A 15,426-nucleotide genomic window follows, 5' to 3' on the forward strand; every position below is an offset into this window, starting at 1 on the left:
TCTCTCAGGAATGTTCCAACCCCTCTTTTTCCCACTTGACTTCTACTCCATGTGGCAACACCCTGAATCTATGCATTTAAGTCCCCAACCTAAGCTATCAAGGACACTCAGTGTCTTAGGACACTTACCATTCCCAGGCCAGCAACATGGCTATGTAATACATGTGTGCCTGACATGTGTACCTGATTGCACACCTGATTTTGCAAACCATCTGATTGCTGCCTCCTGAACCCTTGAGACCACAGCTTCATATAAGCTTCACAGTGACCCTGTGCTCTAGGTGTGACATCACGAGAGGTTGAAGGTATGTGCACTGGAGTCAGACTGTCTGAGTTTTGATCCCAGTCCCAGCCGCCCACCAGCTGTGCACTTGAGTTTCCTGCTTTGTAAAATGGGAATAGTAATTAGGGCTTACATCATCGAGTTCCTGGGGTTAAAACCTATTAATATATGCAAAGCGCAAGGCACATGGCAAGCACTATATAAATGCAGCTGTTAATATCTCAATTTTCTAAACCAGGAGACTGCTATGAAATCTGGTTTGTTTCACTCAAATTCAGTGCTCTTGCCATAGTTGCCTGACATTTTGCTTCCCGTATCTTCCTGCGTCTAATTACCAGATACTCTTAACCACTAAAGGCACTGTATAAAATACCATGCATGCTGCAGTAATACATTATCCTTTTAAATGGAATAAGTTGCTTCCTCAACACCAGGAGGACTTGAGGCTGTCATAGTGGTGATGGAACTCATCTGTCCATACTCTTACTCACTGATGTCTTTGATTATAGGCATAGACTGGCAAAAGGACTGGCTGAGGTCCAGAATATAGTCTGTGTATCAAAGTTAATTTAACCATCCGGGGATTAAATGCAAAGCCTTGGTTTTTTCAGCATGGTGTTCACCTAACCAAGATAACCAGACATAGACTTAGCTACAGTGCTCCCGTGACAAATGGTGTTTTGAGTTTACCTAATCAGAGACATATTCATAAAGCTCATAATACCTGTGAAAATTTCCTTCATTTTATAAGGAAAGGGAAAACTAAGTGGGTAGATGCTGGTCATTGGTTCCACATCCAAGAGTTAACTCAATCAGTAAATAATTCCCCTACTTCACTTTACACCAACACAGGAAGCACATTAAGGGTTTCACCTGTTGAAATAATAGCTTCTGGGATATCTCAACTATTTTGAAGCTAATTTTTTTTTCATGGTCAGTTGTAGAGCATTAGAGTGGAGACAATTCAGATGTTCCTTTTTTTTTTTTTTTTTTTTGTGCGTTACGCGGGCCTCTCACTGTTATGGCCTCTCCCGTTGTGGAGCACAGGCTCTGGACGCACAGGCTTAGCGGCCATGGCTCACGGGCCCAGCCGCTCCGCAGCATGTGGGATCTTCCCGGACCGGGGCACGAACCTGCATCCCCTGCATCGGCAGGCAGACTCACAACCACTGCGCCACCAGGGAAGCCCAGATGTTCCTATTTTTAAAAAATAATAATAAGCAGGTCTTCTTGTCTCTGACCTCTGCAGAGTAGAAGAGTCATCCTCGGCACCAGTTTTGAATTCTTCCTTACTGCTCCAGGATATGAGGAAGGGAAAATGCCTTGGTGTGAATTCTACAGAAATGGTCCTCATTTTATCTATTTCTTTGTCCTCCAGATGTACCCCTAAGAAAATACGAAATATCATTTACATGTTCCTCCCCATAACCAAGTGGTTGCCTGCATACAGATTCAAGGAGTATGTGTTGGGTGACATAGTCTCAGGCATAAGCACAGGTGTGCTGCAGCTTCCTCAAGGTCAGTAGAATATATTTCTTTCTTTCTGTCCTTCGCTACCATCTCCTCAAACAGTTGCTTGACCATTTTTCTGTTTAATTTCATCGTGATTGGAAATTCATAGTTTTTATCATTATAGCTCTAGTAACCTTCACCTGTTTAAAGGAATTCTCCAGAAATAACCCTTTTAAATAACCTTTTAAAAGCCCCGGAGATATTAGTTGTAGAATGTGGTAATACTGTTTTACAGACCAGTACATGTAGGAGCTGGCTGGGCATTGCCTTTCTCTCGCCAAGTTAATCAGTCACTCCATGAGCATGTTGTTGAGGTTGTCCTTTTTTGTTGTTGTTTTTTAAATTTTATTGAAGTATAGTTGATTTACAATGCTGTGTTTCTTTCAGGGGTTGTCCTTGTTCAGGTTCTTGACTTATAAGTCCATATTCTTACTACAAGGGACCATGATATACTGAATTCTTGTGCCTTTGTGTGATTTTATATGTGATATAAGAATTTAAGAAAACACTCATTGATTATTCATCTATTCACACACATTTATCAAGTATCTGCCTGGCCGTCCCCATCTTCATGGAACTAACTATCCAATCAGGGAAAGAAACATGAAGCACATAACAGCACGCATCAGTTTTTAATTGCAAATGATGGTAAACACTGTGAAGGAAGATACAGGGCACTCTGACATGGTGATACTAGGGGGACCTAATTTAAGTAGGTAAGTCACAAAAACCCCTTTAAGAAGATGAGATTGAAGTGAGACCTGAAGGACGAGTAGCAGGGAGGTAAAGAATGAGAAGAAGTGCACTTCAGGAAGAAGTGATAGCATGTGTGAAGGCATTTAGCAGGAAGAGAATTGGGTGTTTGAAGAATTATGAGAGAGGCAGGGTGCTAGGAGTGTGGGGAGTGAGGGGCTGGAGCCTGGCAAGGCAAGCAGTGGCAGGTGTGCACAGCCTTGACGGGCCCCTTTGGATTTCGTTCTGAGCGCGGTGAAAGCTGTCAGCGTGCTTTTTTCAGTTGGGTATTTCTGGTAAGAGATCACTGAGACTGTCGTGTGGGGAATGGACTTGGCTGGCGAGAAGTCACCAGGATGAATGTAGGGAGAACAATTAGAGGTGACAGTGACTCAATGTGGTCAAAAGGTGATAATGGCTTGAACAGCCTCTAGGTAAGCTGGCAGAAAATCTGTTCCCTTCTCCAGTTGCCCAAAAACTAATTGCTGAACAATCGATTTGTAAAAAATATATATATATATTTTTCCCAGTGATCAGTTAGCTGAGTTTTTAATTTTCCAAGTGACTGAGTTATCGAATCTATTAAATCTGTTAAACAAAAGCCTTAAATCAGGTTTAGGACCATTCTCCACAACAATTTTGGCACCAACACCCCAAGGATAGAGAAAGGGATGTATTTAAAGGCAGAGGTGAGGGCAGGGGGAGGAGCAGACAGAGGCTGGGCATCTGGAGTGAGAAATAGGAGCTAGACCGACATTCAGTCAAGTTGGACTGACAGAGCCACAGGAAATGGCTGTAGTGAACGCATGTAAATGAATACGTCAAAGAAATCCTCAGAATTTAGCCTAGTTGGGTTTTCACTGAAGTGCCATTCCACAGCTTTTTTTGGACCTGTAGACATTATGTAAACATCTACCCATTGAACTGTGAGCTCACAAAGGCTCTTCCTTGCCCTGTTCAGCTCCAAAGAGCCTGCAAGAACTTACAGCACAAGGCAGATGGTCACCTGTACCCAGAGAAAAGAGCTATAGTGACAAAGAATATTCTCAGAATTGAAATACATGAGTTTTCAGACTGAGAGCAATCATCAGGTACCCATCAGAATTCATGAAAAATTAACTTAAAACAAGACACACCATTGTAAAATGGTATCAGAATACCAGGAATAAATAGAAGATCCCAAAACTTTCTAGAAAGGAAACAAAAGTCACATAACCATGAAATCATAACCTAGAGGAATCTGAAAAAATAGGCATTACAGAAGGTCAACAGTTTATATCTACAACGATAAACCAAGAAGTAACAATGTGAACAGGTTATGTAGAACGGGTTTCTCAGCCTGTACCATGTACACTGGTGGTGGGGGGCCATCCTGTGCATTGCAGGGTGGGTAGCAGCATCCCTGGCTTCTACCCACTAGATGCAGCAGCAGCCCCACTCCCAGGCTTGGTAATAAAAAATGTCTCCAGACATGGCCAGATATCCCCTGGGGTTGGGCAGAATCCTCTCATGTAGGAACTGCTGATTTAGAAAAATGGAGATAAATGGTAGAAAAACAGCTGAAAGAGTTAGAAGTGAGTGCTTCTGGGGAGTGGAACCTAGAGTAAGGCAGAAGAGTGCTGGCTTTTCCTCCCAGCCTACCTAGTACTGCTTGGCTTTTTATACTATGGACGTGCATTTCTTTGCTAGAAATAAAAAATATTTTTAAATGCAACATTAAACTTACCATATTGTTACATATGAAATAGGGATGCTTTCCCAACTCTTCTTTTGCTAAAATGTTCTTATCCACAATATGACAATGCATTACATGAACTTTCTAGTTATTCCAGACACTTGGTGAGGCCCCAAAGCTGAGAACAAAGGGTGTTTATTGCTTACACGCTCTAAAGAGGGATTCCAGGCCATCCATGCAAAACGATGAGTGAATGACACACATGCTCTCTCCTTAGTGCATCACTCCAACAGGATGTAAGGGGACAAGAAGACTGATACTAGATTTGGAATGAGAATTTTTGAGAGAAAGGTGAAAAAAGCCCTATGCATTTCCCCTCCACCTAAAGTTAAGGAAGGAAGGAAGGACTGCAAGAGAATCACTTGGAGCACTGGACATGTGTCCCCTGGAGTTTGTGGGCACTATTGCCTAATTCTTGCAAAAAAAATAAATCTACAGGTGAAAGGGTGTGAACTGCCTATGACAGCAAAATGAAGAGGACCCCTCCTGTGGGCATGGCCTACACTTGCACAGTTTACTGGGGTAAAGCATCAGATAACTGGGCACCCTGGGAGGTAACCTGGCTTGGCTCATTTGAAAGGCACCTGCCCAGAAGTCTGCCTACAGGATGAGCAGCTGCCAGCAGAAAGAACCTGGAGGAGGTGTAAGAACTGGAACCTGTAAGGGGCCTAGGTCGGTGGGGGCGGCATTACATCGGCCAGGGAATAGTACAGTGGGAGTTCCTCACTGAAAACGGGTCTCCAGAGAACCCTGAAAACACCCCATTGGAGAAACAGCTGGCATTTGGGCATCAACACCAGATTACAACTGCACCAGTCAAGTAAGACTTTCTGCCGTTATGTAATTTGGGAAAGAATAAAGCAGAAAAAAATCCACCCCTGGCAAAGAGGAGATGACAAGGAAAACTGTCTCAGCCTGGACTCTCTGAACACAAATATAGGATTCCATGTAAGAGTGGGATGGAAGGGTGGGTATGTTAAAACACATCTGCTTAAATTAACATGATTTTCACTTGTTCATCATAGATAAAGAACCAAGAGAAAAACACACATAGCCCTCTGTTTTCTAATGAGCTCCCCGTTTCTGTTTGGTTTTTTATCCCACAGGTTTAGCCTTTGCAATGTTGGCAGCTGTGCCTCCGGTGTTTGGCCTGTACTCTTCATTTTACCCTGTTATCATGTATTGTTTTTTTGGAACCTCCAGACACATATCCATAGGTAAACCTTACAGTTGATATTTTAGTACCTTTCCTTTTGGATTTCCAAGCTTTGCAGTGTGCCAAAGAAACAGCATGTTTGTTATTAGGACATCTGCTTAGTAACAACTTTTGTTACTGTATACCCAGTAGGTGCTTTTAAAGAATACACTCCCCCTCAAGATTTCTAGAACTAACAGCTTTCTCATAATCTGGGCATAATAGAAAAAGACAATTTTCTTGTGTAAAAAGAGCAATTGTTGAAATCTGTGAAATAAGTGCTTGAGTTCATAATACAATTTGCCTGCATCTCTTTTTTTTCCTCTGTTTTATTAGTGATACTGCAAGTTCCTAATTACTATGCATATAATGCATTTTCATCTTATTTTAGGCACTGAATTGTACTTGGTTTCTCTTTAGTGTATTTAGGATCAGATTTATATGGATTTCATAATAGTGTTGATGCTGCCTGAGGCTGCCACCAGCCAACACACCCAAGGTCTCAGCTGTCCGTTGCTGGGTAACACATACCCCACCCCCCCAAGTTTAGCAGCTAAAAACAACCACCATTTGATTATCTCTCACAGTTCCTGTGGGTCAGGATTTGGGAAGGGCTCATCTGGGCAGTTTAGGCTCAGCGTCTCTCAAGCAGTTAAGAGTCAGGTGGGAGCTAGAGCCAGAGCAGCTACAGGAAGGCTGGACTCCCCCTCCCTCTCTTCTTACCTCCCGCCCTCACCCTTTCTCCATGTGGTCCTGACTGGGGCTTTCTTGCCTGTAGGGCTGCAGCACGAGCGAGCAGTACAGCTCTCAGGGGGAAGCCGCATCACCTGTTGTTACCTGGCCTCAGCAGTCACGCAGTATCACTTCTGCTGCATTCTTTTGATTACTAGCACGTCACGAGTCCACCCAGATTCAAGGAGAGAGGAATTAGGCCACCTCTTCATGGGGAAATGTCAGGGTTCTAGAAGAGTGTGTGGGATGGAAGATTTTGTCACAGTGCAGTGTTATTTCAAGGAGGATTTATTGACCTCACCTGTGTCTCCTGGGGTACTGGAAACAACCACATCAGACACACTGAACATAATTTCCCTGATTAATGCTTCCTTATTTCAGGTCCATTTGCAGTTATTAGCCTGATGATAGGCGGCGTGGCTGTTCGATTAGTACCAGATGATATAGTCATTCCAGGAGGAGTAAACGCAACCAACAGTACGGAGGCAAGAGATGCTTTGAGAGTGAAAGTCGCCATGTCTGTGACCTTACTTACAGGAATCATTCAGGTAAGACTCACAGATGTGGAAATGGGCTCTCATTTGCTCATTTAATAAATATCTGTTGAGCACACTTGGCTGGTCTACATGGTGGATAGGGTCAGCCAGCAAAACTCCAGAGCTCAGGGTTCATAGCTCAGGAACGCCGGTCCCACTGCATGCCTTACTTAAATTGATACTGAATAGGAACTAGCTAGCTTCAGTTGGATACTTTAGAGATTCCAAAAGCAAGACTAGTTTGAAGCAGGATGGGTTAGTAATGGGAAGAGGGCCTGGAAGGGGCAGGAAGTGACATGACTAAGCCTACCCCCACTTCTGAGGGACAGAGAGAGTACGGGGGTGCCCATTGCTCCGTGGGGCTCCAGGCCCTTCCAAACCTTCCTTTGTTTTATGCATAACCAGTGATTGATTTTATTAGCTACTTACTTGCTGCAGGTGCAAGTTTGTAGTGTTAGAAAATGGTCCAGAAAGAAATTTTTAATGTTTTCTGTTGGTTTTAACTTCCTGACCTATCATGTGATTTATTTGTTTCTTTGTCATTAAAAAAAAAAAAATAGTTTTGCCTAGGTGTCTGTAGGTTTGGATTTGTGGCCATATATCTCACGGAGCCCCTGGTCCGTGGGTTTACCACTGCGGCAGCTGTGCATGTCTTCACCTCCATGTTAAAATACCTGTTTGGAGTTAAAACAAAGCGGTACAGTGGGATCTTTTCAGTGGTGTATGTAAGTAAGCAACTTCCCGACTTACTGGTACTTGTTTTCCCTTCTTTATTTTTCCCCCTTCTCTTCTGTATCTCTTTTACCTTCAAGGCTCACTTTTCTTATTTCCAAGAATTTCAATAAAGTGGAGAAGATTTAGTTATTCTAAGGCTTTTCTGAGAAGAGCACTACAAGGAAAATTAAACCTTAAAGTCTCATTTCTTTAATATATGATACTATCTACCTCACAAGGAATTTTTTGGTTAGGTCTTTTTTAAATATTTATTTATTTATTCGGCTGTGCTGGGTCTTAGTTGCGGCATGCAGGATCTAGTTCCTTGACCAGGGATCCAACCCGGGCCCCCTGCATTGGGAGCACGGAGTCTTAACCACTGGACCACCAGGGAAGTCCCTGGTTAGGTCTTTATTTGGTTATTTCACCTTGACTCTAGTTAGCTAAAGAAACAGCTTTTTTCTTAAGACAAATTAGATTATCTTTGGGAACTAACAAATAATTTAAAGGCATTATGGGATAATAGATCTCTCTCAAAAACTGCTTACTCAAGCAGGCAAAAAAATAAGTCTGTAAAGGATCTATTGTGTAACTATCACAATTAACCAGTTTAATCTAATAAAATAGACATAGATCCCTCTACCCAACTCAGAGAAAATATAAATTATTTGCAAGCACGTAGGTAACAATGGTAATAACTGATCACGTTGAGAGTGGTCACGTAAAACTGATCACAAATTCTAAAACTGCAGTGTTGTTTCACATGGTGCAGTAGATTAGCAATCAATAACTAAATATAGCTTTAAAACCCCCATACATTTGGAAACCAAAAACATATTTTTAAATAACCCATGGGTAAAGAGGAAGTTATGAAAATTATTAAAACCAAATGACAGTGTAAGTGCTACATACCAGAACTGAGATGCTGCTAAAGCTATCCTTGGAATGAGAGATCTATAGCCTTTGGAGGTATTGATGTTTCAGACACTGTGTTAGGCAGAGCAGTGAGTTTACGGTCCAATGGGAAGACAAATAGTAAACTGCTAATCACAGAAATATGTAATTAAGTACAAATTGTGTTAAGTGCTATGAAGAAAAAATCAGGCTGCTCTGAAAGTTGAATAGAGAGAGCTTTAGATTAGCGGTCTAGGAAAGTTGCTTTGAGGAAGTAACAGTTAAATTGAGTCCTTCATTGATTAGAATGGAGTCCAACTGTGGGAGCATTCCCTAAATAACTAAATTATTCATTTCCCATAATAGCTGGTAACATGCTTCTTACTCTGAGATTTCTCAAAATGCCTTGTCACAAAGGAAATAGAACAGACAAGCATACTAGAGAATGCTCCTAGGCATTGATAGGAAAAGTGTGCAGCCTGGGCTCGGTGGTAACCTACTTTTCCAGGGTCCAGATAAGTACTGACTGCATTTGGGGTGCCGAGACTGCAGCCTTAGGAGAAAATTAAGTGGCTTTCTTCTCTAACTTTCCTGGGCTTCTTTCCAAGCTTCAGCCACTCTCTTCCCTTCAAAGCTCACCTGATTCGTCTTTCATCTGCTAACAGTGATTTCTCTCCCTCTTTCAGCTCCTAAAAGCTTTCGTATGTATTTACCTATGGATTTTTTTTGCTGATATTACCCCTAGTCCTTTCCTAATGCTCAGGACTCAGCTTCAGGGCTACTTTTCTGAATTTTACAATCCTACGTTGAGATGTTAGCGTAGCAAAGAACACTGTAATATAAGATTGTCAGGTAAGGATTACAACTACCAAGTTGTATGACTGGGTAAAAATGACTCCTAATTGGTGAAAGCTGCAGAGAGAGAGACTTCAGCCTGAGAACCTTTAGCTAGAGATGTCCGCTAATGGGATGGCTGGTGTGAATTAGAGCACTAGACTGTCTCTGTCTATTCAGGGGCTCTTGCTTGATGTAACATCCAGTGTTCACTGTGTTACAGAGTACAGTTGCTGTGTTGCAGAATGTTAAAAACCTCAACGTGTGTTCCCTAGGCGTTGGGCTGATGGTCTTTGGTTTGCTGCTGGGTGGCAAGGAGTTTAATGAGAGATTTAAAGAGAAATTGCCAGCGCCCATCCCCTTAGAGTTCTTTGCGGTAAGTCAGCTTCCAGCAGCATACGCCTACCTATTTCTGTGCGGGGTTTAGAAGTGGACCCGGGAGGAGGAGACTTGACCTCTTTCCTCTCACTTCTGCCAAGAGAAGGTTGGAATTTGTCAAGGGGAACTTTTACAAATACACTGACAGAAAAAGAAAAGCATTAACGTAGAGTCATGGATGATTTTTAAAATATAGCTGAAGTCTGTCCATAAAAATGTGAATGTAAATTATCTTTGAGTGAAATTATGGAGATTTTTCTTTTTCAAAGTTTTTATTGTCTAATTGTTTTATAATGAACATATAAACTTTAATAACCTGAGAAAAGTAAGCTGTTTCCATTCTGAAAAGAGCAAATGACAAAGGTTCCCAAACTTTCTTGGTTCCTGGCACTCCTAGGCCAAAAGAAATGCCTAAGTAATAGTTCCATTTACTAAGTAGTAAGGTCCAAACAACTTCATACGTATTTATGTCTAACAACTTAAGAACTGTTTGTAAAAATAATGCACATAAAATATATTTTATGACATTCTTAAATCACCACAGTAATTTATTAACGAATGCGTGTGGCGGCTGGTGGGCACTTCACAATCCCTCAAACCTGGGAATCAGATGGACACCACTACCATCATTTCCTGTTCACTTTGATTTTTGCATGGTACCTGCTTTTTTATCACAGTGACCACTGAATGCCCAGCTTTGCAAACATGTGGTGTGACTGAAAGGAATGTAGTAGGAACTAATATCGAAACTGTGAACTACCTCAAACTAGAAGTTTGCATGGTGTCTGACACGTGTCACTGTTTTCCTTGAAAGTCATGTCCCACAGTGTCCTGGTGAGTTCTCCTTGGGAGCCTGGAGCACTTTGGTGTATGGTTTTTTTTTTTGTTTTTTTAACATCTTTATTGGAGTATAATTGCTTTACAATGGTGTGTTAGTTTCTGCTTTATAACAAAGTGAATCAGTTATACATATACATATGTTCCCATATCTCTTCCCTCTTGCGTCTGGTGTATAGTTTGGGAGCCACAAGGAGAAGAAATAAAAAGTATAGGTGTCTGATCCAGAGCTAGCTAAAAGTTCCAGCCACAAAAACCACTGGCTCGTATAGCTCACAAAGAAGCCAGGCCCTTTGACCCTTTTCCTTGCTTTCATCTTGTCTATACCCGAATTGGACTGTCTCTCACTGTTTTAAGACCTGTTCTCTCATTGGGGTTGGGCCCAGAGTTCCTGTTCCCTCTTGGAGAACAGCAAGAGGTTCTCAGCTCCTTCGCATGGCAGTGGAGAAAGGCAAGCCCTAATCATGAAGTAAATGATGAAGACTGACTTTCCTGGCTTGGGATCCTAGTTTTGTCCACTTTCCAGATTCCCTTTAAAGGTTCCTTCATGTTTTCGAGGGCAATGGTTCTCCAGAATTCTATCATTATAATTGTGGTTGAACCTGTTTTTTGGGTTTTTTTTTAACTTCTTACCTGTATGCTCCTCAGAGCAAGGGAGAGGGAAGCTATACTGGAAAACTTGGGACAGAATCTTCATGACTCTCTTTAAACATACGGTTCCTTTCTTATCATAAAATTGTTTGGGGTTCTGCGTTCTGTTTCACAATGCATCTGTTTGTGTTGGTAGGAAAGCTTTGGTTTCAATTTATTTATCACTGCATAAAGTTGATGCTCCAGGAACTTGAGCCATGTGTATCCTGTGGATTTGAATTTTCTGGGCACTCCCCCAGTTTGCGATGCACAACGGATGTAATTAAGGGTGACAGACATTGCAACCAACAAAGAAGGGGCATTTCATCATAGCGGCCGGAAGCAGCCACGCCCTTGGTCTCTCGGGCTGCTGTGTCTGATAATGAGCTTACCTTCTTCTTGGTTCCCTGCAGCAGCCCCCTTTGGTGGGGGTCTGGCTCCCTTCCCTGGCCAGCCCTATGCCTTCGCTCCTGGATAACCCACTCAGAAAGTTCTACAAGCAGTGGTTCTTTGGGATGAAGAAAGTTGCTGTCTCTCCTTCTGTTATTTTTCTCTTCTTGTAGCTCACTAAGGCTCGTACTTTACACACAGACTGAATCTGTGCCCCGACAATCCAGGCAACCTTATGTACAAGGACACTCCGTGATGGGCGGTTTCGCCCTGACCCTGACTTGGCAACAGACGTGGGAGAAGATAGCCATGGGGTGCTGGTGGAGGCCTCTAACCACCTTGGTGCTGCTGTCCTGGAAACAAGAGTCCATAGGAAGATTGTGCAATAGATCCAAACCTACATGTTATAATGATACACTGTCACTGTACCACCCTCACAATACATATTTCATGTCCTTTATTTGTGCCACCTTGGCCAGAGCCTCATTTTACCTGCCCCAAAGGCAAAGCCAACTCCTGAAAGGTTTTATGGTTTCTTTGTTTGTAGCCAACTAGCCAAATGCCTCAGGATGGAACAGAACAAAGTAAAGAGAAAAGAATTCCAGGCCACAAGGAGACTGTAGAGTCCATTTTAATTTTGTGGAGAAGGGTCATTAGGAGAAGTTAGAATTGCTGGAAGCTAACTATAATTCTTTTTTTAAAAAACCGAGAAAGTGAGAATAGATTTGGCTTGGCTAACAAGTTCTTTGAAGCTTATTTTTGTGGTGTTTGAATGTTCATTTCTAAAGGTACGTTTGGTTTTGTGTCTGTTTCAGGTGGTTATGGGAACTGGCATTTCAGCTGGGTTTAGCCTGCATGAATCGTACAATGTGGATGTCGTTGGGACACTTCCTCTGGGGTAGGAAAATAGTTTCAAGTAACCGTGTGACTTGAATAATCAAGGGATCTATTATTGCTTCTAACTCCTGCTTTAGTATTGCAATGAACAATCTTTTTTTTTTCCTACATATCAAATAGCTGAGGGTTTGCGGGGGGTTGAGTTTGGTTTTTTTGGCTGTGTGTGTGTGGGGGGTGGCTTATTGTGGTTAAGAAAAAAATAACATAAAACTTAACCATTTTAACCATTCATAAGTGTACAGTCCAGTAGTGTTAAGCATATTCACATTGTTGTGAAACAGATCTCCAGAACTTTTTCATCTTGCAAATCTGAAACTATACCGTTAAACAATAACTCTCCATTCTCCTTTCCCTCCATCCCCTACTTTCTCTCTCTATGAATCCGAGTACTCTAGTACTCTAGTACTCTTGCCTTCTCTGTGACTGGCTTATTTCATTTAGCATAATACCAACGTTCATCCATGTTGTAGCGTGTGACAGGATTTCCCTCCTCTTTAAAGCAGAATAAAATTCCACCTTATGTATATACCACATTTTGTCTATGCATTCATCTGTTGGTGGACATTTGGGTTGCTTCCACCTCTTAGCTATTGTGAATAATCCTGCTATGAGCATGGGTGTGCAAGTGTCTCCTCAAGACCCTGCTTTCAGTTCTTTTGGATATATACATAGACGTGGGACTGCTGGATGATATGGTAGTCTGCTTTAACTTTTTGAGGAACCTCCATAATGTTTTTGAAAGTGGTTGCACCATTTTACAGTCCTACCAACAAATGGTATGTGGGTTTTCGTTTTGTTCTGTTTCCTATTTAGCATTTATCGGTTTTTTAGATCTCTTCCTGGGTAGCTTTGGAGCTAAAAGCAAAACGGCCTAAATCTAGCCTGCCACTTAGTAGCTTTGTGACCTTGGGCAAGTCACTTATCCTCTCAAAGCCTCAGTTTCCTCCCCTGCTAGGTAAGCATGGTAATTGATGACTATCTCAAGAGCAGTTGTGAGAGTTACAGGAGAAAATGTGTCTAAAGCAGCCAGTGTAGCATTTGGCATGCACAGTGCACGTTCAAGACATGTTAATTGAAAGTTCTGTGGCTCATTATTTCAATCAGGTTTCTAGTTTTAAATCATATATTACTTCTTTGCTTCATCTGTTTTTCTTGTACCTAATTGTACATTTTAAAAATTTTACTATTATTTTTATATTTGAAGGAGTGAGAGTGACTGCGAGCCCCTCCTGATCTCACTCTGTCCCTCTCTGATACTCTGGCTGTCTCTGTACCGCTCTGCGTGTCTCTGTCTTTCTGTTCCTGGTACTGTCTCTTTCTTGCCACTCTGTTCTCTCTTTCCAAAAGAAGAGTTAGACATTTGCCCAGATGCTGGACATTGACAGGACCTGGTATATTCCATCAGGCCTTGCCCCTGGAACCACCTAAGAATCTCCAGGGAAGCACAGGCAGCAGGAGTTGCTTTTTAAGCCAAAGTTCAGAAGCCTGCATTCAACTTCAGCGAACTGCTGTCATAAACGTGTTACTTATGATTCAATGTAAAGGTGTAACACAGTGATAACCCTTGTTTTTCTATTTGCACTTATAATTTTTTGAGTACTTTTATACCCACCATGTCAGTTGATGCTCACAATTACACTGTTGATATATGTTATCTTCATTTAGCAGAGAAGAAAGTTCATTTATTCCTATTTATTCAGCATATGTTTATTGAGTGCCTATTATGTGCTAGGGACACAGCAGTTAAAAACAAAAGTGAACATGCAAGCATAAAAGCCTTTGGTCTCATGGAACTTATATTCTACTAGGAGAGATAGACAATACATCAATAGTGAGACATGCTATGAAGACAAGGGAAGCCAGGTAAGAGATAGGAGGGGCTGGGGTTGCTCTTTTAGGTAGGGTATCAAGGAAGGTGACATTTGAGAGACGTGAGTGAAGTTTGGTATGTCCCAGCCTGGACCCAGAACTCAATCTTCTGATACCCAGTTGTGTGATCTTTCCATTACCTCACACCTGGCTCACTAACATAATTCGTCCTGTGATAAACATGTGTCTTTGGATCCAGTAGATAACCCTATTCAATAACTAATCACAAATAATCTACATGTGAATTTTCACGCTTAGATTTCTCCTTTTAAAAATTCACATGCCACCATCATTCCTACCTAATACCTTCCTTTCCCTATTGCATTATACCCAAATATGTTGCTTTCCCTCTACGTATGAGAGCTAAACTTTTTTTTGTTAATAAATTTATTTATTTAATTTAATTATTTTTGGCTGTGTTGGGTCTTCGTTGCTGCACACAGGCTTTCTCTAGTTGCGGCGAGCGGGGGCTACTTCTGCACTGCAGTGCACAGGCTACTCGTTGCAGTGGCTTCTCTTGTTGCGGAGCACGGGCTTCAGTAGTTGTGGCACGCAGGCTCTAGGAGAGCTAAACATTTTTTTAAAAACTAAGAACATTTTACCTTTTTGAAACTTGGCTTCCCAGAAACCTTATCTTTCTGGAACTTTGCCCAAAACCAGGCAGGCAATCAATAATGCCTCCCTGACTTCCTATCTGTATACAGTCATGGGGCTTCAGTGATCTGTGAGTCTCACTGCTGAAGAACAGTGGCTTATAACAATGTCCGTTTATCTGCTTGCAGTTTGTCAGTGTAGGTGGGGCTCAGCTGAGTGGTTGTCTCCCTTGGGGTCTCTCAGGCAGCTGCAGACTCTGAAGGGGTGACCAGGGCTGGAGGATCCAAGAAGGCCTCGCTCACATGTCTGACAGCTCAGCTGCAGTGGCTGGAACAGCTGAGGGCTGGCTGGCATCTTCTCTCCATACGGGTCTCCAGCAGTGTAGCCAGGTTCTTTAGGTGTCAGCTCAGGGCAACAGGACAGAAAAGCAGAAGCTGCCAGGCTGCTTACAGCACTCATGCAACATCACTCCCACCACATTCTGTTGGCCAAAGCAAATCACAAGGCCAGCCCAGATTCAACCAGAGGGGAAACAGACCACATCTAGATAGGGGAGCAGCACACAGAAGTATGCGAGGAATTGGTGGTGGTTGTATTTGGAAACAAACTACCACACTTACACACACACACACACACACACACACACACACACACACACACACACA

The 15,426-nt window shown here is 42.2% G+C and overlaps 1 protein-coding gene across 4 annotated transcripts in view; it reads left to right on the top strand.

Moving 5' to 3' along the window:
* SLC26A5 (solute carrier family 26 member 5) overlaps window positions 1-15,426 on the top strand; it is a 47,998-nt gene that overhangs the window by 18,037 nt on the left and 14,535 nt on the right. For all 4 annotated transcript variants that reach the window (XR_003795238.1, XR_003795239.1, XM_029233635.1 and 1 more), the window contains 6 exons: window positions 1,661-1,800; window positions 5,368-5,478; window positions 6,570-6,736; window positions 7,285-7,449; window positions 9,390-9,542; window positions 12,217-12,299. Coding sequence is in view for 2 of the 4 variants with exons in the window: in XM_029233635.1 (XP_029089468.1) it covers window positions 1,661-1,800; window positions 5,368-5,478; window positions 6,570-6,736; window positions 7,285-7,449; window positions 9,390-9,542; window positions 12,217-12,299 (819 nt within the window). In the remaining 2 variants the exon portion in view is untranslated. The remainder of the gene's footprint in view (window positions 1-1,660; window positions 1,801-5,367; window positions 5,479-6,569; window positions 6,737-7,284; window positions 7,450-9,389; window positions 9,543-12,216; window positions 12,300-15,426) is intronic.

The sequence above is a fragment of the Monodon monoceros genome, unplaced genomic scaffold (assembly GCF_005190385.1).
Source record: "Monodon monoceros isolate NGI ecotype Baffin Bay Population unplaced genomic scaffold, NGI_Narwhal_1 Super_Scaffold_2, whole genome shotgun sequence".
NCBI lineage: Eukaryota > Metazoa > Chordata > Mammalia > Artiodactyla > Monodontidae > Monodon > Monodon monoceros.